Source organism: Cuculus canorus, chromosome 2 (genome assembly GCF_017976375.1).
Source record: "Cuculus canorus isolate bCucCan1 chromosome 2, bCucCan1.pri, whole genome shotgun sequence".
In the NCBI taxonomy this organism is placed as follows: domain Eukaryota; kingdom Metazoa; phylum Chordata; class Aves; order Cuculiformes; family Cuculidae; genus Cuculus; species Cuculus canorus.
The window spans coordinates 45,294,885-45,321,191 of NC_071402.1; the positions used below are offsets into that span (position 1 = coordinate 45,294,885).

At 38.8% G+C, this 26,307-nt stretch overlaps 1 protein-coding gene across 21 annotated transcripts in view; it reads right to left on the minus strand.

Moving 5' to 3' along the window:
- Positions 1 to 26,307, minus strand: part of DTNA (dystrobrevin alpha) — a 234,136-nt gene that overhangs the window by 83,797 nt on the left and 124,032 nt on the right. For 19 of the 21 annotated variants that reach the window (XM_054057196.1, XM_054057194.1, XM_054057195.1 and 16 more), the window contains 2 exons: positions 18,158 to 18,225; positions 12,007 to 12,087 (listed from right to left, as the gene is read on the minus strand). In XM_054057196.1, the coding sequence (XP_053913171.1) occupies positions 12,007 to 12,087; positions 18,158 to 18,224 (148 nt within the window). In that variant the 5' untranslated portion in view covers position 18,225. Of the gene's footprint in view, positions 1 to 12,006; positions 12,088 to 18,157; positions 18,243 to 26,307 lie in introns of those variants that run through there. The other 2 variants (XM_054057212.1, XM_054057213.1) reach the window with 1 other exon arrangement.

A 26,307-nucleotide genomic window follows, 5' to 3' on the forward strand; every position in this document is an offset into this window, starting at 1 on the left:
GTGATAAAATCTTCTCCAGGAATATGTTTCTTCAAATGCCAAGTCTGACTAAGACTACATCTTTCTCTCTTAAATAACTGTAGTTTTTTTTTCCTTTGATACAACTGCTGCCAGCTCCCTCTATCTGCCCCCTAAACTTCCCATGTCACAAGAGGACTACCACTTACTTTGGCACTGTTACCAAAAAAAAAGTGGGCATAAAGCATATATAAATGTTAACAAATTGGGTTATATATAGTTTTCATTAACTTTGAAGTAGTATGTGTATATGTATCCCTAAGGATACAGGGTGTTATCCCCAATCTCCTAATAACTGCTGTTTTCTTTTACAATAACTTGTGTTGACAAGAGAACACGTGATTTAACAGTTCTTTCCAATAATTTCTTTCCCCATGGCTATATAAGAAGGTTGAGATTCCATTTTCAACCTTTTAAGGTTAAGTCTTATAAAACAGAAGTTAATGACAATGAATGAGCACCTATTACACATCTAAAACTGCTTGAAAACAAAAATCCTCCTTAGTCCATCATCTGTTTTTCAGCTTGACACATGGTTATTTTTTTTTTCTGTAATTTTCTCAATCATTTTGGGTGAGCAAGACTGTAAACAGTAACTGAAGGGGTAGAACACTAATGAAACAGGACTTGAGTATTTCCTTGAATATAAATGATGTAATATTCTACATATATGCATGTTCTTAATAAGTTGAATAGAATAATAATAGAATAAGTTGATCCTTTTTCTATTAATTTAAATAATTTCTTATGTTGTGTGGACTAAATTTGGCCCATAACATTTTCATCTATTAAAAATAATTACAGAAATAATTAAGCTGAAGTTAATGCTTGGGTACACTGCCTGACAGCAGAATTGCATTTTTTACTCCCAGAACAGAAGAGAGACACTAAAGAGGGATGACATATCATTCTCTCTTCTGAAGAGTTTGGGCCAATCCAGAGGGTGTCTAGGACAATAACCCAATATCAACTTCAGCTGTTGAAAGCAAGAGCACTGCTATGAATTAGGACATTCATGTGACACACAGGACTTTGGTGAAAAAAGATGCTATGCCATAAGTCAGAAGGACAGATCAGACTGATCTTATTTAACCTTTTGCTGAGAAAGGTAATGGAAGTGCTAATTACCGCCATAGGTTCAAACTTTCATTGGTACTTAAACACCTATTACATTTGAAGATAGGATTTATATGCCTCAAAATCTTTTGGGATCTGAGCTACAATCGGCTTTGAGACTGGGAGAGATGGATCTTGGTATGTGGGTGATGCATTTTTTTTGTTGTGTCAAATTAATTTGAGTACACAATCACTCATTCAGACAAACTGTAGGGAATACTTGACTAAACTCTGGCTTTGTGTTCACACAATCTGTCCACATTCGGTGCCTTGCTGTTACCCATATCCAAAGCAACATCTTCCGCGAGAGCCTCACTATGCTCCAGTTCCCCAGCTGATTTCGTCAGGAACCAGAATGCCAGTACCAGGAGGCAACTACAGTGGCTCTCATCGCAGCAATTTGCAATATTATGCACTAAAACTTCACAATTCCTAAGGAAACAGGTATAAAGAATAGGCCAAAAAAGGAGAAAAGCTTCAGTTGATGCAAACACAGCTTGACAATCAGCAACAACAAGGAAGGAAACAAGACTGCAGAATCTGAAATCACAGATAAATGGGATTTAGTTGAATTCTCATACATCTACCATTCCTCCTCTGTGTGACAGAAGCTCTTTAATGCTGTTAGCGCCCCTAGATGGAGTAAGAGTCTCAATGTACATGGCCAGCTATCTGTCATCCTTTATTTTACACATGAAATCCTTAAAGATATCCTGCAAATCCAAGACAAAATAAGGAGTTTCAAGGCAAAACACAGATGAAAGAAATGTGGAAAATTAAATTTGGGGAAGATCAACACCTTTACAAGACATGCAGTATGATACCAGTGTTGGCTTCATTTATTAGAAATTGAGTTCAACTGCCTCAAAGAACATACACCGAGACAGACTGATTCATTCCTTCCTTCGTGTCATTGTAATGTCAGTGAGTTCAACAGAGTTACTTTCAATTTACTTTCTATCAGGAATGGAGACATCCATCTGTCTATCCACATGGACTGAAGAACGAAGAAAAGCATACAGAGAACTTCTCCTGGAATTAGCGCACACTTTGCACAGTAAAGAGCTCGCAAATACCCTGCTAGAAATCCATTGCAGCCAACAAGAATATCACAGACAGAATTCAGCCTAGTTATGCCTTAATTCAGCATAAGGAAAACTGCCTCTGTAAAGCTATTGTATACCACAAACATTAATGTCAGGCAGCTGAATGTTCATTGTGTTGAATCCCAGAACTGTATTAATAACAATGTACACTGAAGACATTATATTGTGCTCTCTTCAAACTTATAAAAGCAGGAAATTGTTTTTATGGCCAATGTATGCTGTTCTCACAATTTGTCCTAGCATACCAAATACGTGCTGTAATAAATTTTCCACCAAGACTTACAGAAAATAATCCTAGGTGCAGCTGGAGGGTAAAAATACAAGATAATAGTTAAGCTAAAGCTTCTTTTCAAATATTCTGGGTGTTATGAAGTTAATCTATATTGTTAGAAGTACACAGACTGACTTTGGATGTAACTGTGAAAACAAATGAACATGGAAAAAAATACTCGTTGGGAATTACAGAAGGAGACAATTACACTAAAAACTATGTCAGGCCCCACACTCTAACTGTCTTTCTGTGGACTGTTTGGTGTCGTCACCCTGAAGAAGCCTATAATCGCTGAGAATATGGTGAGAAACTTCAGACCATCCATGGGAGGTTGCAGCAGAGATTGCTGTTTAGGCAGGAGAATGGTGCAGACTGCGTGGTTAAGGTGAGTGACAGCATCAGACCCAGGAAAAAACCCAAAAGATCCTCAGCAAAAAACCCAAGTTGGCTGACACAATGGAGAAGGACACTTTCAATGCAGTGGTACAGCACACAGGTAGGGCAAAATGCTGCAACTTTTCTTCCTAGCAAAATAATTTTCTGCAAGGACATCAAAACAGTCCTTTACTCTCTACAGAAAGCAGACATGGACTGAGCTCGGGTATGACTGCTCAAAATATACTGCTTTCAGTCCAGAATGGAGGCAGGGCTGGTTCAAGACGATGGGCTGAAGCTCCCGAGGAGCAAAAGACCATGATCAGTGAAATAACTGATAGCTGCTCCAAGGAAGACTTCTTACTTTTTTCCTCCTTTTTCACATAAATATCTTGTCATATGGCAAAATACTAAGAGAACGACCAACACATGACAAATATCAAGTCATACTGCTCAATGCAGTACATGCTGGTACATTATGGAGGTGTTTGCGTGACATCAGCACAGGCCCAGAAAAGTACCCAAATGGGATAGACCAGAGCAGCTCAAGGAAAAGGAAAAAAGGCTCAAGTGTATGAGAGGGTTTGCCTGAAGAAAGGTGCTTGTAGCCAACAGGGTAATAGGAAAGAAGGGAGCAGTCAAACAGTGAGGTTTGCAGAGAAGTCAGAGATATAGGAAATACTACAGATAATGACATGAAGCTGAAGAAGGGGCAGTGAAGTGAGGAAGGAGGATTGAGGGGAAAAAACAACAGCGTGAAAGGAGAAAGCATCCCTCAGAAGAAGCAGCATCCCTCAGAAGATCCTGTTACCACCAAGGTATCTGTTTGCACAACTGTATGTCTGTGCAGATTTTCCAAAATTTTAGACTATCTAGGACATTACTAAGCTACAAATTATTTCATTTTATTTGAAGAGTTAATTCAGAGGACTGATGTGAAATAAGATGCATAAACTTTCTGGTTTTGGGTAACTAATCGAAAGCCTGCCAGATCAAAGGTGATTGACACCTGTTACCAGCAGCAGATGTTCAGAGACATCAGTGGGGAACTGAACAGATTGTCCAATCTTAAACCTACATCAGAAAAGCCATCAGAAATAGCACAGTGAATGGCGGTTATACCAGAGTTCAGGAAGTCAGTAAGAAGAGATTTTCAGCTATGATCCAATTACGAAAGCTGTCTGCCTCAAGGCAGGGCTGAGCCACCTGTATAGCAGAGGGCGGTGTGTAGGTATACTTGGGACATGCCCTAGTCTATGTGCCTGTCAACTTTTGCCTCAAAGGAAGCCAATGCAGTCACTTTCCTCTGTAAAGTGCAAAATAATATTAGCTGACAAACTTCTGCAACTTGGAATCAAGGGTATGTTTAAAAAATCAATCTCTCAGCAAATGAAAAGCGAGAGTTGAAGATACATAGCGCTGTTTGATTCACTCTTTTTGACATTAAAATGAATGCCAAATGCTCACGGATAGTTCTTGTATCCACCTTGTATGAGACAGACTTGCAGTGGTAGCCTTTGAAAGCTAATACTTAGGGACATCTGATATACCACAACCCCCTTAACGCAGTAACGGTTCAATGCATGCTAACATTGAAGAAAAGGCTGAGTAGTAGTCCCTCAATGAACATGCCAAATATATAGGTTATATGTCAGCTCTGTAACAGCTATTACGATCTGTTGAGTATATTAATAATCTTTTACAGTTAAATGGAAAAGAAAATAAAATCTGAACCCATTTCCAGGATACTGTGCTGTGAGTGAACAGTTACAGACTAAAATCCTTATGAAGGATTTGTCTGCAGGGGATATGCTAAATCAAGCCCTTTTGAACTTTTGATTAAATAATTGATGCATAATGCAGAATGTATAATACATGCATCCTTTCCCCATAGTTGCCTGGAAACCCATATGGAGCAGTACTAGCAGTTCCAAGTGCATTTAGTCTCTATGTTGCTAGTAAAGACAAAGGAACAAAAAAAGTTTTTAAAATCATTAACTCATCTCTCTTTTCACTATTCAAGTACTGAAGGATACCAGAATTAGTAACTTACACAATGGTATCGTGACTCTTGTAATATAGAGTGCTTTTTCTTTTTTTAAAGTTATACCTCTTGGAGCAATGTGAATAATGTCATTCACTATAAGTGAGCTATAAGACTTGTCTTCCATTACAACAGAAAATCAAGAACATCACCAATATCTTCAGCCTCTATGTAATAACAATAAGCAGATCATACCCAAGATGGTCAACAGAAAACAATAAAAATAAGAACTCAAAATTGTAGGGTTTTTTTCCAAATTATAGGATCTTAAAGCAAATCTCACAGAAGACTGATAATCGAGGGTTTAGAAGAATATGAGAATGCCATGATCGCAAATTCAAGAGGTAGATTGTTCCAAATTGCAGCCAAGCAGACCTTTTGCACTTCTCGAGTAGGCAACATTGCTAGTCATTCAGTTTGACTGCCCTGTGACCCAGCCTGAATCTATCTTCTGCTTTATTGCATCCAAGATGGGATGAAAACATGATAAAAACCAACAATGAGAACAGAGCATTAATCATGGAAACCTACAGTGATGAAGGATTATGTTATTTAATCTAAATAATTCTGTAATCATGATGATTTGGTGGCTCTGTTTCTGATGGTCATCCTGAGAAAAAAAGGAATGAAGGGCAAGCAACAAAGCTGCACAGGCTTCACAGTCCTTGAGAAATAAAGGGCAGGATACTGAGAATTAATGCCTCCTGCCATGGCAGGGATCTTCGTGGGAGTTTTACATACGGAGGATATCACCATCAAACATTTTTTGTGTATTTTGTTTCACGCTAGAGAAAATAAATACTTGCTGAGTCAAAGAAAGAATGGTTTTATACTATAGAGGCAGGAGGTGTCATTTAAGTAAAGAGTAGCAGTTACTTCCTAAATCAAGTAACATATAAGGATGAAAGATTGGTCGTTAAGCATCAGTGGGACAGACTAGAACACTTCTGAGTATCTTCTAGCTTTGTGTTTAGGGAACTTTTCTGGATACACAGGATTAGTGTGGATTTTGTCATACAGAAGAGAAAGCGGAACCTGGATCTCCAGTAACTTCCTCAGCCACTGGATAACACAACAATCACAGTACCATTTCCAGTGCGGAATCACGACTTTCATATTCTCCTTTCACTACAAGTACCAGACATTGTGAGTTTTCATGTTGTGGTGAATGGCATGTTCAACGGGATGTGCTAAGATGATATTTTATATTGCAGACCAGTACAGGGAAAAAATCTCCCCAAACCCTAGTAATTTTATTTAGGTTTAATAGAATAATTTTTAAAAAGTGCTTGCCATTCTGACAGGGGCCAGTAGCTCACACAGGCTGATCTCATCATTTGATACACAAATTTTCAATTCCTAGCTCCAAAATCAGTTTCAGCAGCTTGCTGAAGCGTTCTAAAAGGTATAAGAAATACAGACTGGAAAAAATTTTAAGAAAAGCATCTAAAAATAGTGTGTTTACAATAACTGTCATTCATTTTCAGTGGGAAATTTTTATATTTCAGGAGAGTGAGAAATTATTCTAACCTAAAACAAATGTGAAAAGGCAGATCAGATCAGGGAGGCACCCTAATGCATGTATGGAAATTAAGTTGACCTGCCTACATGCCTCAACCGTGACTACTTAAGCCAAGAGGAGGTAGGAGGAAAAGCAGGGTGGAGGTGGAGGAGACTGTCTTGGCCATTCACAAGGTCTCCACCACAGTCATGGCAGCTGCGCTCCCTATGTGGAAACGGCTGTATTACAACTTGGATAAGAAAAAACAATGCAAAAAAAAATACAGTTCACTCATGCAGAAGAATAATGAAGGGAGAAACAAAGACATTGAAACCCTAAGGAGCTGGGATTAAAATGACAGAAAAACAAGCTCCCTTTTTGTCCGTATTAATTAAACCCCATATTACTATCACCAGCATGGCTTTAGATTCAAGCTTTCAACTGCCAACGATTTATTCCGATCTAGGGAAATCAGGAAAATCTGCTTTTTGCAGCCAGAGTCATAGCATAAAATCACAACACATTCAGGAAAGTTCATTAAGGACAGCAGTAGTTTTACAGCTGTACAGTTCCGTATTAGTGAGGGATGTTTAATTGTATAATGGCTTTGATTATGATATGTTGTTATGTTCTATTCCTGCTGCCACCATAGCCCACAGGGAATTTGCATATGATCACAATATTTCATCCTGTTTTTCTGTATAAACAATGAGGTTTCAAGAAATTAACTGAAAAACAAACAATAAAATAAACCAGTTGCACAATGATCACTGAGGATAACTATAAATTGTACTTTTTGGTGGTTCCTGAATACTGGTGAATATTGAGAGGTATGTGCAACTGCTGTGATTGGTCCTTCATACCTTGTTTTAGAAAAGCTTGTTATGCTCCTGTGTCTGAATGCTGTGGATAAACAGCTGTACATCAACCACGTCAAGATGGCATTTTCCTGGTAGTAAGGGGAGCTGAGTGGGAGTCTGTATGGTGAAAATGTATACTGGGTGCTCCAAAATCCACCCTCATGCACTGGAGTTGAAGTGAAGGACAACGCACTAATGTTTGACTTTGAGAGAGCAACAGTGGTTCATAGGGTTTTCAGGTTCTGTGACTGTAGATGAAGACCTCATCATGCTCACCTGTAGTTTTTCCATCTCCTTCCTTGATTCTTGCAGTGTGCACTATCTAGGGCTGCCTTTAAAGGACATTTAGAAAATGTAGATGATGAAGAAGTCAGCTACTCATTTTGTATAGTACAGACTGTAATAAACATGTAGCTTGTTTGATCTTGTTTCTGCACCTGCTTCCTATCTGCCTTTATTATCCCAAATAATGAAATTAACTCTCAAATGATTAGGGTGCTGCTATTTCCAAGACTATATCCAACACCCAGCAGAATAGCCATAGTCAGCTCTCACACTCCTGCTTTACATTCTGAGATCTGAAGATGACGTAACCATCAGCAGTGTTTTCTCTGAGGTCTGTCCCGGATTCTTCAAATTCATTTGGAATTATTCATGCCCAAATCTCACGATCTTCAAGACTTCTTTAGTAGTTCTTTGATTTTTTTTCTTTTTTTTTTTTTTTTTACAGAAAAGGTATCTATATCTTGTGTTAGTATTTATTACTAAGAGAAGACTATTGCTGTTGCAACTGATCTATTGCCACAGGAGTTCTGCAAAGAAATAAGCAAGTAGCCTGCAATCATCTCTCTCTAAAACCAACACATCCTCTAAGGTACCTACATTACCTGCAGAGTTTCTCTTTTCATTCCTTTAAATGTTAGAAATTGTCAGCAAAAATAGAGAAGCATAAAATATATTCATGGTGCACTAACAAAAGTTCCCAGCCTTTAGGATTCTTGCATGTAGAATTTTGTGGGTACCTTCCTTTGGGGATTTTTGTCACATATTGCATCCCACATTTTGGCATTCAGCAGATCCAGAGGTGTGTCAACAATAATTGGTAAATGCTAGTGTTATTTATTTGTAGTGTTAACACAGACAAAGTGGCATGCTTAAATTTGAAGGAATTTTTCTTTCAAAGATAGTATTACAACTTTTTCAAATTTATCTACTTGTAATTTTCTGAGTTCTAAGAAGAATTTCTTGTTTTTCTGAAGATTATGGCTGGACTAGATTCAATTCTGTCCTGTTTGACAAATAATCACAATGACTGATATTGATTTTTCTCACTTAGCTGATATTTTTTAAACTGCCTGTTGGTTTAAATGCTCAGAGATATCTTTATAAAATAAATACTTCTCACATGCATAGTCATTTCTCTAGAGTTTTACAGAATTAGCAGAAAGACATATATTTGTGATTTTGAAGACTGTTTGCTAAGTATATTTAAAGCAGTCTTCCTCTTCTGACAACGAAATAATGCAATGCAGCAATTAACATGACCAACAGTGTTAGCACTCAAAGCAGAATATACACAGTAGCATTCTGGTAAATGGTGGTAAGCTGTTACCTCCTCTATAATCTTTGGCCAGATAGTTTGACTAGTTTAAGAAGAAATGCTGCAACAGAAAATAGCTCCTAGAATATGAAAGCACCTTTGCCTACTTCACCTGTAAAATCCAGTTGGCTGCAGAAGGTTTCAGCAAAACACCATTTTGTATTGAGAGAAAAATTCACAAAGGGAAGCCAGGAGATGAAACTGTGTCTACATTAAAAACAGCAGAAACAAACAGTGCACTTGCTCATGATAAGTGCAGCTGCCTGCTAAATGATATCCCATGACTGTCTATGCTAATGGACACTTTCAGGTAAAAAAGATGTTGTTAATAAAACCTTTGCTCTGCTTTTCTTGGAAAAGCCACTTCTGGCACTCAAAGCAGCTCTCTGCTTCCAACCCTATACACCTTCAGCCTGCAGCCAAGAGCAACTTCCCACAATTTATTAAGTCAGCTCTTTAAAAGAACTCCTTAAATACATTCTTTCCAAACAATTTTTTCCTAGTAAGTGTGGGTCTGTGTGCCAGGGCAGGGCAGAACAGAACAGCTGAAAAAAGACAAGGATGGCTTGAGTGACAGGAGGTGCTAGGCGGTGGGAGTGGCAGAAGAACTGCCCTAGAGCTTTTTCTTTTTATGTTCTCCCCTAAATGAAATAGTTCAGATGTGGCAGAAAGGGTTTTTTTTCCTATATCTCTTTTTTTTTTTCCTAGTTTCTGAACTTACTGTTGGCTGGGGCATAATGGCACTTTCTTCAGGGGGAAGAAGTAAGAGTAGCTGACACAAGCCAGAGGTCTGACATCAACCATTTTGGGGCAGTGCTTGATTCAGTGGCTCTATATTTAGAAGCTCTGCCTTGGATAGCTATTGCTTGAAATCACATCAGGTGAAAGAATGACTTTTCCCACTAATAAGAGAAAGCCATCTGGGAAAGCAGCAATCTACCAGCAACACCCAGAAGAAAACAGTACTTGACAGTGAAATGATACATGCCATTTGGCCCATTCCAGAGCAACAAGCATTATTCCATAAGTTGCACAGAACCTAATTCTTAGGATGACATTTTTGTTAAAGTCTACCCTGTCTACTCCCTTTTTTTTATGTTTGTTTGGAAGAGGTTGATCTAGTTTAACTCTTGATATAAGATCAGCAAGTCACTTCTAGGTTATCGACGGCAACCAGAAGGCAAGCACTGTTCATGAGTGACTTGGCAGAAGCTGGCAAACTGAAGGGCATGTGTATTGGTTCTCTGTGAAGTGAAGCAATAGTTCCATGAAGTAGTATTCCATAGCAACAGTTCTCTCTACAACTACCTGAACGGAGATTGTGGAGAGGAGGGAGCTGGCCTCTTCTCCCAAGTGACAGGGGACAGGACAAGGGGGAATGGCCTCAAAGCTCCGCCGGGGAGGTTCAGGCTGGACATCAGGAAAAAAACTTTCACAGAAAGGGTCATTGGGCACTGGAACAGGCTGCCCAGAGAGGTGGTTGAGTCACCTTCCCTGGAGGTGTTTAAGGGACGGGTGGATGAGGTGCTGAGGGGCATGGTTTAGGGAGTGTTAGGAATGGTTGGACTCGATAATCCAGTGAGTCCTTTCCAACCTGGTGATTCTATGATTCTATGAAAGCAGATCACAGCGGATAAATAAGAAGAACAAAGCCAACAATGAAAATTAACAACCAATATTTTTAGCCAGCCAGCTACTCCCAGCAATGAGGCTATTGCACCCTTAGGTTTTTTCATTTGCTTTGTATACAGCTATCAAAGCAACTGGTGTCATGACTTTCACTGATGACTTAATTGGATACTTTCATCACCTCAGACTATTGTGTTCAGTTACCATGAAAAAAGTGAAGTGAACCTTTTAGCCTCTGAAACATAACATTTAAAATATTAAACAACTGAATGCAACATAACAGTGTCTTTCAGCACATTTCCTTCTGAATGGGAGAAGCCAGCTGCTGGGCAGGTACTAAACCCCTCCTAGGTTTTGTGTCTGCCAGGCTGCTTATAACATGTAATCCTTCAATTCATACTTCACATAACATGAGAAATGTGCTGCAGAAATGATTGAAAGACTAGCTCCATAGCGAATAAACCCCAAAATATTCTCTAAAGTCCTTTCTGCCACAACTTGGTCTGCCCAGTATGTTTGGACAGGATAAGCTAAACATTTCTGTAATGCAGATACATGTAGTCTCAAAACCAGAAACTCTTTCCAGGGTGGTTAATCTCTATCTGCAGCAAGCATTTCTTAATGTACTTACCACTGTTTGCAGCGCAAGCATAGCCACACTGTCACTATAGTTCAGATATGAAGACTAAAAAACATGTTTTCTTTGCTTAAATCCTCTTCATACTGATACTGCTGGCAAGAGTTCCCCTGGTTAGGGTTTTTTTTTTTTTAACTTAGTGTGGAAAGGTCTGGTAAAAGACATAAACCAAACCCCGCCATCTAAATATTTTGGACGGAGAAGAAGGGATACAATCCATTACAGATTTTATAAGTGCTTCCCTTTTAAAGTTCACAGCTTTTCTCGTGGCTGTGCTAACAGAAAATACAGCTGTAAGGGAAAAAAGACTGAATCTCAAAAGAATCATTAAAATAGTCATTAATCAAGTGGGAAACATATCAAGAATGAAGCCTACATGGAGGAAGACAGATATGTTCACCCTCTTAGAATATGTCTCTAGCCATCCTTCTGGAGCAAAAGGAGCAGACTGACACTGTGTGCACTTTGCTGCAACCCAAAAAGACGAGGACTGGAACCACCACTTCTTCTCCATGGACTCTACTATATAAATATTTAATTTGAGAGATTTTGCTGGAACTGCCAAATGTTATTTTACAAGGAAATTGGAGAATGTAGTTAACATACTTACTAAATAAAGCTGTGGCCTGCATCACAACACACCCTTCTATGACCAAACCACTGGCATGTTTGAGACAAGTTCCTTATATAAACAAGATAATACTTAAAATCTGCCCAGGCACTCTGATTAGTGTCCTTTACAATGCCAAATAAAAGAGCTCTCATTTGTGACCAATCTGAAGGACAGAGCAAGGAGTACAGTGGAAAGCTAGTAACAATGGGTTACAAAAGAAGTGCTGACATACTTACAGTTGCATTTCTTCTGTACAAATCTAAGCTTGCATGCTGTTCGGTAGGTGGACAAACGAATGCGATCCAGATCTTGAGCCCCTAGTGGGAGAGAATAACAGCGACGTTTGTATGGAATATGACCTGTGCGTATCTTTTATAGCAGGGAAGCCAGAGAACAAACACATGAGCTGACTCTGTTTAATAATTTTCAAGGCTCTCTCCTTTGCAGAGTGAGTAGACAGGAATGAGGAGAAAGAAGAGGAATGGCTGGAGCTACAATGTTAAAAGATTTTTTAGAAAGGAAGGTGAGGAATACTCAGCCCACTGTGTCTGTCACTTTGAAGAACAATCTGGTCAAGCTGCAGGCTAAAAGACACACTGGCCAGGTTCCAACAGCAGGGAAAACCTCCATCTAATTTTAATATTTAACAAAAAAGCTCATAACAAATATTTTTGGCTCACATGCCAGATGAGAGTAAGGTATTGCCAACAAATGAAATCAGAAACAATATCATGCCATTATGAAAAGACTCACAGCAGTCTGCCAAAGGGGGCAAAAACAATGCAAAGGCTGTGAGGTCTTCCTCTATTTTAGAATCATAGAAGTGTTTATGTTGGAAAACACCTTTAAGATCATCAGGTCCAACTATAAACCTAACACTGCCAAGTTTACCACTAAACCGTGTCCCTAAGTGCACATCTACACGTCTTTCAAATACCTCCAGGGATGGGGACTCAACCACTTATTGGGCAGCCTCATCCAATGCTTGACAACTCTTTTAGTGAATTGCTATTTCCCAATATCCAATCCATACCTTTCCTGACACAACTTGTGTCCATTTCTTCTCATCCTATTACTTATTAATTGGGGGAAGAGACCAATATCCATCTCACTACAACCTCCTTTCAGGAAGTTGTAGAGAGCAGTAATATCTGCCACTCAGCCTTCTTTTCTCCAGACTAAACAACTCCAGGTTGTTTACGGCCACACCATTTTTGATACAAGCCAGGATGCTGTTGGCCTTCTTGTCCATCTAGGCACACTGCTGGCTCATACTGACCAACACTTCCAGGTTATTTCCCATCAGGCAGCTTTCCAGCCATTTATCCCTAAGCCCGCAGCACTGCAAGTTTGCGGAGGTGCATTCTCTGCAAAAGAGGCCTCAAAGGGTCAGCTCTCTGCTTCATACATAGTTTGGCTCTGGCTGCTCCAACTTGAAGATCAGGCAACATTTCCAAAGCAGCTGTCCAGGACATGGGTATAAACTGAGTGGTAGCTATCTCACGTACAAGTGCAGCAGCAAGGGACAAGGATGGGGGCAGAACCTGGCACAACAACTTTTGACCTTCTGCTGCTGTATATCACTCGTAACATTTCCCAAAACCCTCAAAAAGTGGGTGAGGAGATTGTGATTTAAATCTGTCTCCTTCTTGGTTGGTATGTGTTACATAAAGAAGTGTTACCTCATAGCTCCAACACGGCCTACAAAATACAAGACTGCTTATTAATTGTACAACCATTTAATGGAAACACATCAATTAAATTTTTGCATATTTGCTTTTTCACTGTGTTTGGCCCTGTAACAGCAGTAAAACCTGTTCTGCTCAGCTGAGCAAGGTACTAAAGTACAAACCCTCGAGCTTCTTAAGGAATCATCTGCATGAAATACATCCAAACAAGGTACAATCAGGCTGCAAGAGAAGTGGAGTGGAGTATGGACCTGTCCTGCTTTTACACATGCTTCAGGAATGCTTCCTTTCAGATTCATCTGGACGTATTAGATTGGCCGCTCAGCTGCACTGTTGTACGTAAGGCCACATCGGCATCTTTCACCCACACTTTCTTAAACAATCTGCCATCCTTTGGACACAAATTTTTCAAATGTGTCCTGACCTGTGAGAAGAAAGTAAGAATGATAGTCTCCTCTCTTCCCAGGCTCTGCTCTTTTCCTAACTGGATTTTCCCACACTGTCTTCCCAGGGCTCTCAGCTACTCCTTCTTACCAGTCGGCTCTCTTAACACCATCTGTTCCCAGGATAAGCTACTCTCAACTACTTAACAACAGGTCTGGAAAGTTTTTTTTTCCATTTTTTTATCATATTCTTTATTGTTAAATTACAGAGATTTTTCTTTTCTCCACTAGTATACTGCTCATGACAGCTTTTTGAAAACTTCTTTACTGGTGAAGGGGAGGATAATCCTTATAAACCAAGTTTTTCTTTTTTTTCAATAGGGCCTATGAGTAAAATGAACTTAACTTTTTCACTCTTAACTTTAGTGAAAGCTACTAATAAAAGCTGCTAGTGCTCCTTTATAATACTTCAGCCTCTTAACAAAATGTAAAGATCAGAAGGAAATTAAGACCCTAACTCACTGAGCTTCCTAGGTTGCAGTATTACTCCTAAAAAAGATGAACTTGTAGGCAATAATGTTGCTTTTTTCTTTACTATTTACAAAGACAGTGGATGGTATTATTTTGATATTATTTTGGGAGTAAGTGCTTTTGCTAATAAATTCCTGGAAAAGACAATTCAATTTTATCATGATTCACATTTTGCCACAGTCTGAGATCTATTTGTCAAATAAATTCTGTAGAAAAGTGACGTTACTTACATGGAGAGTCCTGAAAAACAAGTGGAAAGATGTGTGGGACTGAGCACAGCAAATGAGTTGTGAATTTGTAACTTGCCCACAGGACTGACAGCGGCCTCTCTTTCCTTTTGCCCGCTGGCAGGGTTTCACTCTGGTTTCTTTGAATATGCTCCTCTGGTATAATAATTTTTGCAGTTCAAGAAAATAATAAAAGGATACATTGCAACCTTTGGCTGCTGGTTTCTTGCTGGATAATATGTGCTGGCAGGACAATAGCAATGTACATTTCGAACTCTCTTCATCAGTCTGGATATACCTGAGCATGTCAAGTAAGACTAACGGTAGCCTACTGATTTGACCTCCAATGGTTCTTTTTGAGACATTAAGACACAGTTTAAGTTTTACCACAGGACTCTACAGAATATGATATTGATTCTGACACTAGTTCACAGAAGTATGTAATTTGAAACTAGAAACATGCCTCTTCTGAAGGAAAGGAAACAAAAGTCTTCTTCTTTAAATATGGGGAAAATCACATAGTGGCCCAAATCTAAAGTGAGAGTCAAATCCATATATCCATTGTTCAGAACAAATTTCCTTCCTTAAAGAGGCAGGAAAAATTGGAATTTTTTTTGCTGTCTTGTATAGTCTGGAACATGAACCACTTCCTAAAAGTTTTGTGGAGTTTCAATTACAGACTTGAAAATAATGACTGCAAGAACCTAAACCACTGGGAAAGTCCTCTATATCATGAATTTTCTTCCTCTAATACTGGCAGGTTGTAGAGTTTAACTTTTTACCAGAAGCCTATGTTTGTTAAAATGTTAAGAAGCTTGATGTGGCCCGCAGTATGTAGGGCATGTGTAGCACATGGGTTTTGTTAAACATGGATTGTGTTGCCTTGCACGCATCTGAGGCCATCTGAATGCAACACGAAGTTGAGCTGCTATTCCAGTGAAGCACACCCTTTACACACACACACGGCAATCCAAGGGACCCTCAAACTGCAAAATTCAATGTTTCAAATATAGAGATATTTCTTTGCCTAAAACATATTTAGTTTTTCACAAGGACTTCGTATTTTCCCCTCTTTTAGCCTCGTTGGAACCCAGTTCTCTACATGCATGTGTAGTAGGAAGAGGAAGGGAGGTAGGCAAATAGAGAACAGAAGCATACATGAGATAAATAGACTCAAGTAACTACATCAAAATAATAAAATGTGAAAGAAAATATAGTAGATAAAAACTATTTGTGTATAGTATTGGAAAATAGTCCCTCCTCTGCCTCCAACTACTGACTGTAAATTTTCCCAGCACCTCCTTAACTCCTCCAAAGCAACGCAACAGCAAAACAGCCTTTGAACTGTGGGAACAAAACTTAAATCCTCACAGCAAAGTCTTAAGCAATTATCTTCCATTTCAGGAATGTTTCAAACCAAATGAAGTTAATGGAAGTTGTGCTATTGACTTTAGGTGATATAAGCTCAAGTCTTCTCTATAATTCTAATTAAAAATACAGATATCTTCTGACAATGGGCAAATGCATAATCCTTTTCTCTTGTTTTTTTTTTTTTTTTTTCCCCCCTTTCTTCTTCTGGCCAAAGAACAACCACTCCCTCTACTATTCCAAGATATTGTAGGCAAAGGACAACAGAAATATCTGAGTTACAACAGCAAGACTTATGTAATGTTGAAATAGTTACAGAGCACAACAGAGGTAGTGGACACAGTGGAATGGGCCAAGACCATTCTCAGTAGGACATCTGAATGAGAAGTCCTTAATTTGGAGAGCTCAAGAGCACAGATGTAGGGTATTTGGTCACCCGGGGCTCATCTCCGGAGAACAGTCCTGAGCACATTTAATTCATCAGCACAGATCTGGCCTTTCAGTCTGCCCAGTTGCTCAATTCCCAGTAATGCTGATCTTCGCCTCCCCTAGAAGATGGAGATGTTCTGTCATTTTTTACTGTGTTGAAGGGGAAAAATAATAGGGAGCTTAGTAATTACAGACAGAACTTAGGTAAATCTGGTAACAGGGTGACAGTCTCAAACTTCATAGTATCATAGTATAGTTAGGGTTGAAAAGGACCTTAAAGATCATCTAGTTCCAACCCCCCTGCCAAGGGCAGGGACATCCCACTAAATCAGGCTGCCCAAGGACCCATCCATCCTGGCCTTGAACACCTCCATGGATGGGGCATTCACAACCTCCCTGGGCAACCTGTGCCAGTGTCTCACCACTCTCATAGTGAAGAAATTCTTCTCAATGTCCAGTCTAAATCTGCCCCTCTTCAGTTTATACCCATTCCCCCTGGTCCTATCCCCACAAGCCTATACGAACAACCCCTCTCCAGCCTTCCTGTAGGACCCCTTCAGGTACTGGAAGGTCACTATATGATCTCCTCTGAGCCTTCTCTTCTCCAGGCTGAACAGGCCCAACTCTCTCAGCCTGTCCTCGTAGGGAAGGTGCTCCAGCCCTCTGACCATCTTTGCAGACCTTCATATGCAATAGAATTTCTTTGAGAAATAGTGGCTGGCTTGTAAGAGAAATAAGAGATGACTGTCAAGGGAACTGCAAAAACATTGTTAGTATAGTACATCCCTGACACTATTCTGCAGGAAACACAAAGCTTCACTAGAAGCTATAAGAAATGTGCTGCAATGGGGTGTGTACTATATGAGTCCCTGTACTGTGTCTGTCTGGGACATAGTTGAATTTCTTTATAGCAGCCTGCACAGTGCTGTGTTTTAGATTTATGGCTACAAAAGCATTGATAACACACTGATGTTTTAGTTCTTGATGAACAGTGCCTGTACAGCATCCAAGCCTTTTTGTTTCCTCCTCTGTTCTCTCTCAGTCAGTTAGGGGTGGGCTAGATGTTGGAAGGGGGGCACAGTCAGGACAGTTGACCTCACCTGGCCAAAACAACAGTTCATACCATATGATGTTATTCCAAGCAATAATACTGGGGTAGGGAAAGAAGGCAGTGAGGAATTTTGTCTTCCAAAGTGGACATCGATTGGAGACCAGCTGGGCATCAGTATGCTTTTAGGAGGTGGTGAGTAACCACCTTTGCATCACTCGTTGGGTTTCATTATTATTTTTTTTCTCTCTTTCCATCACTTAATCAACTGTATTTATCTCAAGCTGCAAATTTTCTTGCTTTTGCTCTCCCTAAATTCACTACCATCCAATTTAGGGCTGGTTGGGGATTAAGCAAGTGATTGTGTGGTTGCTTAGCAGCTGCCTGGGGTGAATTCACTACAGACATCCCCACTAAAAGTCTTATTCTTTTGGAGATCTTCACGCCTCTCCACTGCCACCTGTGTATTTCAACAGTTTTGTCTCAAGAAGCTACTGATTAAAATAATACAATCACAAAATCTGTTGTAGAAAATCTCTCCTGCTATTTGGTCAAATCAGTTGATTTTCCTGTAGCTCTGGTATCACAACATTAAACTGCTTCTGAAATGGAGAGAGCAGTTACTTGATGTGGGAAGCTTGCATCAATTCTACTGACACAGCATTGCAACTGGCTTGGTCTATTGCAGCAAAACATTTCTAGGAATTACTTACGCATTTCTGCAAACAGCTGCCTTCTTTCTGCCATGGTATTTCCTCTTTTCCCACAATCTTCAATCATTCTGGAAGACAAAATCATGTGAAAATGTTAAGTAGTCCCAGACTGAACAGACATACATAAGCATCCATAATCGATTCCAGAGAACCTTAGAGGTTGACTGGTGCTCCACATGTACACAATGCCTTCTGCCAGCCTCTCTGTGGCATGGTTTGTAGAGAAGCAGGTCCCAAAATTGTCCTCCATTCCCTAGACTCTGCTTGCAAGCTTTTGTTTTCCCCTGCTCTCTCTCCCAAAGGCAATGTTCAGTTTTTCTGCTTGATGTAACTGTCTGCCTTACATAACACAAGCTCTGAAATTCATTTAGGTTTTCGTAAATAAGGAATCTTCAGATTAAATTATGTAAGAGAGAAGAAATCATAGAAGATTCAGATATTACTTTATAGTTTAGAAAATGCCTTTCTAGACAATTCTGGGTAAAGGAGACAAAAAAATAACACAACTGCAACTAAATCTCTGCTCTACAACATAATACCCTCTATTTACACAAGCAAATACACTCCAAATATCCATTCAAATTAAAAGCAGTACGTTTCTGATTAAATGAGTTCCAGTAAAAGGCTCAGAAGTAAGAATATATTTTCCTTCAGTTTTCAGATATAAAAATCTTCAGAATATTTCGAAGAGTGCTACTGTCGGATAGAGCATAGAGAAAAGAGACAGCTTCCTTCACAGCCAACATTCAAACCAGAAAAAAACTAAAGCCTTCAGAGTAAAGACAAACATTTTTAGCAGCACTCAAAAAATGAAACTGATGTTAGAATCACCACTTCCTTTGGGTAATTATTCCAGCAAATCAAGATCCTGTCCACCCTGCCAAGTCTGGTTAGGGCTTCTGACCTGCATGTTAACCTACATCTTTATCTCAACTAGACTGTGTAAAACAACATTGGACCACCTGGGCTATAAAGAAGATGCTTTGTAGAGTCTTGCAGTCCAAAATATTCCATCATAACCTATGGCCAACCTAGGATATGATGGATAAAACGAAGCATAAAAGTACTGGATGCTGAAGTCTACCATCATCAAAGGACTCAGGACAGAAAACCAGTTTCCTTTTATTCCTTGGAGAAAGAAATGCAATCACATAAGAGGTGTTTTGTGGTGTGGGGTTTTTTTTTCCTTCCAAAATGCACTGTTCAGCTGAAGCGGTGATATATTATAACTGTCTTTCCCAACTAGCCTGTTCAATTCTCAGAGTACTGATACAGGCTGTGCCAAGTGCTGTCTATGGTGGGCATTTTGTGATGTGAGCAGCAATCCCACTAGGAAGCGGACAAAGGGTATGACTGCAGTCTTTTCGCAGGGATATTCAAGTTCACCCTTATGCTCTAATTTGGCCAGAAGCGATATAGATGTGTGTAGCATGACATTAAATCTGAGCTAATATATCTTGCCTTCTGCAGAGATAACAGCGTTCAGTATAGTGCTCTACTGAAATGGCCCCTCGGCCTCTGATCTGGAGGTAGCTGGTGTCTTCCTGGCTTAGAGGTGTCAGGGAAGACACACACTCGCCTGCAAAATGAGATATACCTCAAGATCTGTCTGACCCAACCTGCATCCTAATTAGCCAGCAAGTAGCGATATCTTTTCTGTGTGGATCAGCCTTTACTCTCTGACCTCAGAAGATTAAAACCGATGTAATCCCACTAACCCCAGCTTGAGTTCCCCACTTCTTTCTGTTTCTAATCGAACTCACAGTAGGAGACAAATTTGCCATGGTAAATGACCAGATCTCCTAGGACAGGTGGGTTAATAAAGCTCTTTGAAATGACAGCACCTTTTTCTGGGCAGGGCAGTTGAGTGAATACTTCAGAGCACATACAATTTTAGATTAACTTTCATTATTTGTAGAGTGAGCCACAGGCCACACTGTATTATCCTCTAACTTCTCCTGCATTCAGACTTATTCTACAAACAACACACAACTGGTTTTCAGACTATATACTGTTTATATGAATTGACTGAGATTAAATTATTTTGATTTTAACACAAGGATTGCATTCAGTTTCTTCATACAATTTACACTTAAATCTTACAGATTGTTCTCCATTTATTGTTTTCCTGTCTTCATTCCACCAATGTTCTCTAACATTTGTGAAATAATCACTAGTCTCACAGTGATTGCTGAAAAATTTACCAAAACCAAAACAGGTGCAACTTTTTTCTCCCTTCCCTGATACTGTCCTCTTGGATAAAAATATTCCTTAAGTATTGCTTTTAAATATCTACAGCTCATCCACCGGCATGTGGCTCACCTGTGACCTTGTTCACACATGGAAGAATTCTTCCAATCAAAATTAAGTACGAAAAGGTATTTTTCAAATAATGTAAATTGTGGATCAAGGTCTCCATTTCTTTCAGAGAGCCCATTTCTAAAGTGTCCTTTTAGAGGGATAAAAATTGTTTACTGTTTTTCCCTTTTGTACAATTCATCCTCCCCTTACTTTCATTGATGTTTACATCTCTTTATATAAAATGTTCCCTGGACCTGATCATCATTTTTCAGAATTTCCCATTATCTACTGAAACCGAACCACCCTTTTCATTGCTGGGGTTTACTGGGATTACCAGGCCTGACAAATTACTTTATATTTTTACACATACAACTCAGGCTTCCTTTGAGAAGAAAGAAACTTCTTATTTTTATTTCTCACTGCACTAGATATTTTGCAGATTTTAAAACAGCCTTTGTCCAAAATGACAATCCTAAATTCCTCTGTAATGGGATAGATGCCATTAAGCTAATGGGAACACTAGTGGTGGCAGTGTTTTCAGATAGATATGTTCTATCCCTCCTTCGCATCTTTTCCTGATAGAAGGAAAATGACAGATGATGCTCATCAATATTGTTATTTTTGTGTTGCTATTGATAACAATTCCCTCAACTGTTTCTTCCAAGCTTTTCATATGAATTTTTAACTTTAGAATATCATACAGTCCAGGCTCAACTAATGCCATTGGTCAGGGGTGTTGGGCATCTCCCTTTTCAGCCTTGTTCACTTTGATGCAGCTCTCAGGTAGACAGCTCAGCTCTTTAACTCAGATTACACAGACTCATACTTTGAGCCTGAGATGTGGTCAGCTCAGGCTGGTCGTGAGCATAATTGACTACAGTCATATTCTAGTATTTCTCGTTTTGCTCATAATACATGTCAAGTCACAGAAAAAAACAGTACTATTTGTTCTACAGGGGAAAAGAGCATATCGCAAAATGAATTTCAATGTGCTTTACAAAACAGAATAAATTATCAGAGACATAATTCTGAAAAATATTAATTAATGTATACTCTTCCTAAAGTAGGGATTAGATTATATTTGTTTTCTATTGATCCCTTCCACTATCTTTTTCCCTTCACTTTTCTCCCCAGGAAACAGCTCCTCCACTGCAGGCAGGAAGAACACCTACTGTGCATCTAATTAAAATTCCTGTCACGGGCTAATTAGAAAGGTACCAATTAGCAAGGTATTAAGACTTCAATATATTACAGACATTCCAGAGCATAAATCATTCCCAGCATAAGGTTTCCAGCCTCTGAAAAAGATACCGTGAATGTTTAATTTCTAGCAGCATATCAAGCTGAAAACTTATATGCTACCAGTGCTTGAAGGAAAATAATAAATAAAGAAGTAATTTAGTTTGATTTTAACTCTTTTGATTACGATTTCATTTTCATGCTTATCATGTATCAGAAGCATAGTTGGTCTATTTTTTAATATACTTGATTTGTTTATAAAATCTGGGAGGGAATATCATGTAATATACACAAAGTGAGAATGAAATTACTCATTTTTCTTTCTTTTGCTGTTGTGGTGCTTTCCATGATTTATAAGTATGCTAGTAATCTCTCTCACATATAAGTGTTTTTCTTGTTTTAGTATTTATAGGGTAAATAGCTTATTTTATTAACCCACACTGTGCATCATCCTTCTTCTAATTAGTAAATTTTCCTTTCTTGAGTTCTCTCTATGTGTGGTAAAAGAATACCTCCAAAAAAAACAGAATAAGATGTAATTGCCTGTATATCTGGAGAAGGAGCTCCCCTCTCCACACCCTTTCCAAGAGACTGTAAAAAAATTCCTGACCTGACACGCAGGCGCACAAAGTTTGATGGTTCTGAGAAAAACCATCCCATTAACAGCTCCACAAATTCCCATCCTGTTTGTCTGCGAAGTGCCCCAGGGAGTTGAGAAGCATGCTGGTGAGGAAAATTGTCTGCTGAAATTGATTAATTGTGGCACGAAAAGTTCATCAAGTTCCACATGGCGGCTGTGACACAGCCATGCATTTGACACAAGAGGCTTTGAATCCTGACGGTGACATTCCTGACTGTCTTTTAGGCGGAATAAAAAGTTGTTTTTTCCATTGCAGCAGGAACAGAGGAAAAAGAGAAACACTTGAGTCTGTCCGAGTCTTGTCCAGTTTTGCTCGCTGGAGGTCTGAAGCACTCAGGAGCATTCTGGGATGCAACTTCTAGCTGGAGAGTTTGCTCCAGAAGACTGGTAAAACCAACAGCAAGTATCCCAAGGTCACTTTTGGACAGAGTACTGGCATTTGGTAGAAAACATCAACCAGGCTCAAGCATCCTTTATCTGAGCAATCTGTAGTTCCCTAGTGAGGAAATCTTGAACTCCTGATATAAACAGCTATTTTTTTTTTCTTCCATGAAATGTCAAATGTTAGATATTCGCTTTGGTATCTCTGGGAACTGAAAGCATTAGGATGCAGAGAAATGCGCTGGTCTCTCAGTGGCTATTTTTCATGCACTTGACAAAACTGCTGCTATTTTCTGTGCAGCTGGTCAATATTTAAACCCAGCTTTGAGTAGACAACAGTAACATTTTTTCAGCAGCACAGGCTTCTTGCCTGCCATTGCTTGGGACAGTTTTACCAAAATGCCCTTCATCTGCAACGAACCGCTGTTTCTTCTCAGGATTTACCAGCATCAGAAAATTTCATATATGAAAATGAAAGGGACTGCTAGGATCTAGCTTACAGCAATCTGTTGTTGTAGTCAACAGCTAGGTCTGGAGAGCTATTCACTCAGAATTCATGGCAATATAGAATCATAGAATCGTGGAATAGTTGGAAGGCACCTTAAGGATCAGATAGTTCCAACCCCACTGCCATGGGCAGGGACATCTTCCACTAGACTACATTACTCAAAACTTCATCCAGTCCAGCCTTGAACACCTCCGGGGAGGAGGCATCCACAACTTTTCCAGGCAACCTATTCCAGTGCCTCACCACCATCACAGTAAAAAATTTCTTCCTAATGTCTAACCTAAATTTACCTTCTTTCAGCTTAAAATATGAGAGAGAGGATTTTCCATAGATTTTTCCTCTTCTCCCATTTTCTCCAAATTCTGCCCTGGCAAGTGAATGCTGCTCAGCTAACCAGAGTAGAGTTATGGCTAATTATTTAAAAATGAATTTTGATTGGAGAATAGGGGCTTAAAAGGGACAGTGGGTGTCAGCTAAAACCATATTGGCGAAGTCGCCAATCTCAGCAATCCTTGAAGTTAATAACAAGAATCGTGAAAGGCCATTTCAGAGCCCTCTTCCCTTAATGGATTTATTTGTGCCTTTATGAATATCTTGTTCCACATCTTTTAATGAAGCAGGTCCCTAATAGGTCTCTCTCAGCTTTACATTCCAGGACTAGTCTTTGGTCCTCTAATAAAATTCTTCAATGCTATTTCCTGAGGCTAGATATAATGACATTGTACTTATGGTGCTTGTATGTATTTTATCTAGAAGAGCTTTTTAGAGTGAAGGAGGAAAATAAAAGCTGCTGCTAAGCTCCACCTCAACACGAGCCTCAGCAAGCCTGCCTTGTCTTCTTTTTGTCATATTTTGAAATTTTTATATTACAAAAAAAATTTTAAATTCTTTATTGATTTCTTTATTATACCATTTATTACCGTTTAGTGAAATGTGTGTACTTTTTTTTTTAAGAATTGTCCAACACATTTTTCATCACTTCTCCTTTTGGAAGCTTCATATCCTTAGTAGAAAACTATCAAGAAGGCCTAATAAGACACCCACTGCAACTGATTTTCGTAACATTCCATCTTCAAGGAAGCCTGAATGCTATGCAAATCTTGTCCATGAGGTCTAAAAAACAAATTGTGAGGAGGTGCAGCACTAAAGAAAAAAAAAGGGCAACCTTAAGATAGAAAGTCGAAATAGACTAACTTCATATTTAATACTGTATAGAATCAGACTTTAACAGAGGATGCCATGACTGTTTGGCTTCAGGGAACAAAGGAATCACCAGTTATTTTCCATATGCACTAGGCATTATCAAGTTTAACAAATTAAAATGTTATTAACTCAGCCAAAATATATCCCAAAATCATTGTTTTCTGCTTTTTATGGGTGCTTTTGGAGTATAATTTTAGCCTCTCTCTGCAATGCAAAGGAGGACTTCTCTTGTCTGAGGGAGACTCTTACTACTCCAGACATGGAATACATTTGAGAAAACTAATACTTGAGACTTACAATATATATGTGAAACTTTACAAAACTGTCTTACAAGACTTGCTTAGATATATTTTTCCAACCATGCTCTTTTAGAGAAAGCTGCCTTGGCACTATAAGAAACTACTCTACTGGATGAAACACAGAAAAAAACCCTAACATTCAGTGGTCCAAATACGTTTTCACCATTTGAGAGTATAAAGTTATCCAATAAAATAATTTTGGTCAGGTGCAAAAAACTTTTCTCCAGTGCTCCATCGCTGTCACTTCTGATGAACTCTTCTGACAACAGTAGGGACTGATTTTACCTCATCGGTACTACGTTTAAATGCAGTTTTTCAAAGTTCTATTAAAATATTATTTTAAAAGTATATTTTGTCTAAGTTGTGTTAAGTATTTTAAAACAAATAAAGCAGATATTGATTTCCATTACACTCATGAAGAACTTTCAGAGCCTTATTTCAGCACAGAGGTAGTTAGAAATACCCTCTGCTAACAGTACTTTCTTTTTTCTTACACTCAAAACTCATTCCACAAAAAGAAGAAAAAATCAAAACTCAGACACAAAAGTTGACGATATACACTGCCAAATGTGTTTGTCCGATGTGTTAATCTTTTAATGGAGCTTTGCCACATCCTCATCACGGAGCTGGATTGCAACTCAAACCGTAATTTTCCCTCCAATGTAAGGATTTTTTTTGAAACTATTTTTCTAATAAACAAGATAAAAAAGTATTGACTACCTTTACTCAAATTTGCAATTCTACTTCTTTCAGTTGGTTAGGCAAGTGATAAATCAAAGGGAAAACCATAATGAAACTCAAGGGATAAAAAGTTATAAGGACTTCATCACAGGAAGCAGGTAATGGATACTCTGGTAACTTAGTACTCTGGTCTTCTCACAGACCTTTTTACTTGCCACTGTAGAAACAGGAAGGAGGTTGCAGGATTTCACATATAATTAAAATCCTACTTAGTCAAAGGGACTTTTCAGTTCTTCTCGTGCTGCCATAATTAAAGCCAAATTCATTTGAGTAAGCTGTCAGTGATACAATTGTGTTAGGAAGCATCTCCTGGCTTCTGTCAATTTCTATAATACCAGTTGTCAGTTTTTGTAAATAGGGATTTGATGATTATTTGCTGTAGGACAGTAGGTACTTTCATCTCCTTAGCATTCTAAAAACATCTAAATAAACCAAATGGTAGCTGTGGGAGAAGGTACATTCCCGGGCAGTTGAAATTATTGACCTTCTTTGCATGTACTGTGAAAATCTTTCACTAAAATTAAGTATTGTTGGGTAGTCAAACAGATTAGATAATAGACTGTTGGCTTTTGTCACCGTAACTGATCAAAAGTTTCAGCATCAAAAAAATTAGTTTAATGGCCATTGATTTAGAGAAGTTAAAAAAGCTTATCAGCTAAGAAGAGTTTTGCATTATTTGACAGAGAAGAATTCAAGAAGTATTCAAGAATTCAAGAAGAATTTAGAGTTTCCATCTTCATACCTGAAACAGACCACTTTGGCCTTTTCCCACTTTTTAATTTTCTGATATATTATAACAAATAGATTCATGAACAAGTAGTCTGAACTATAACTAAAT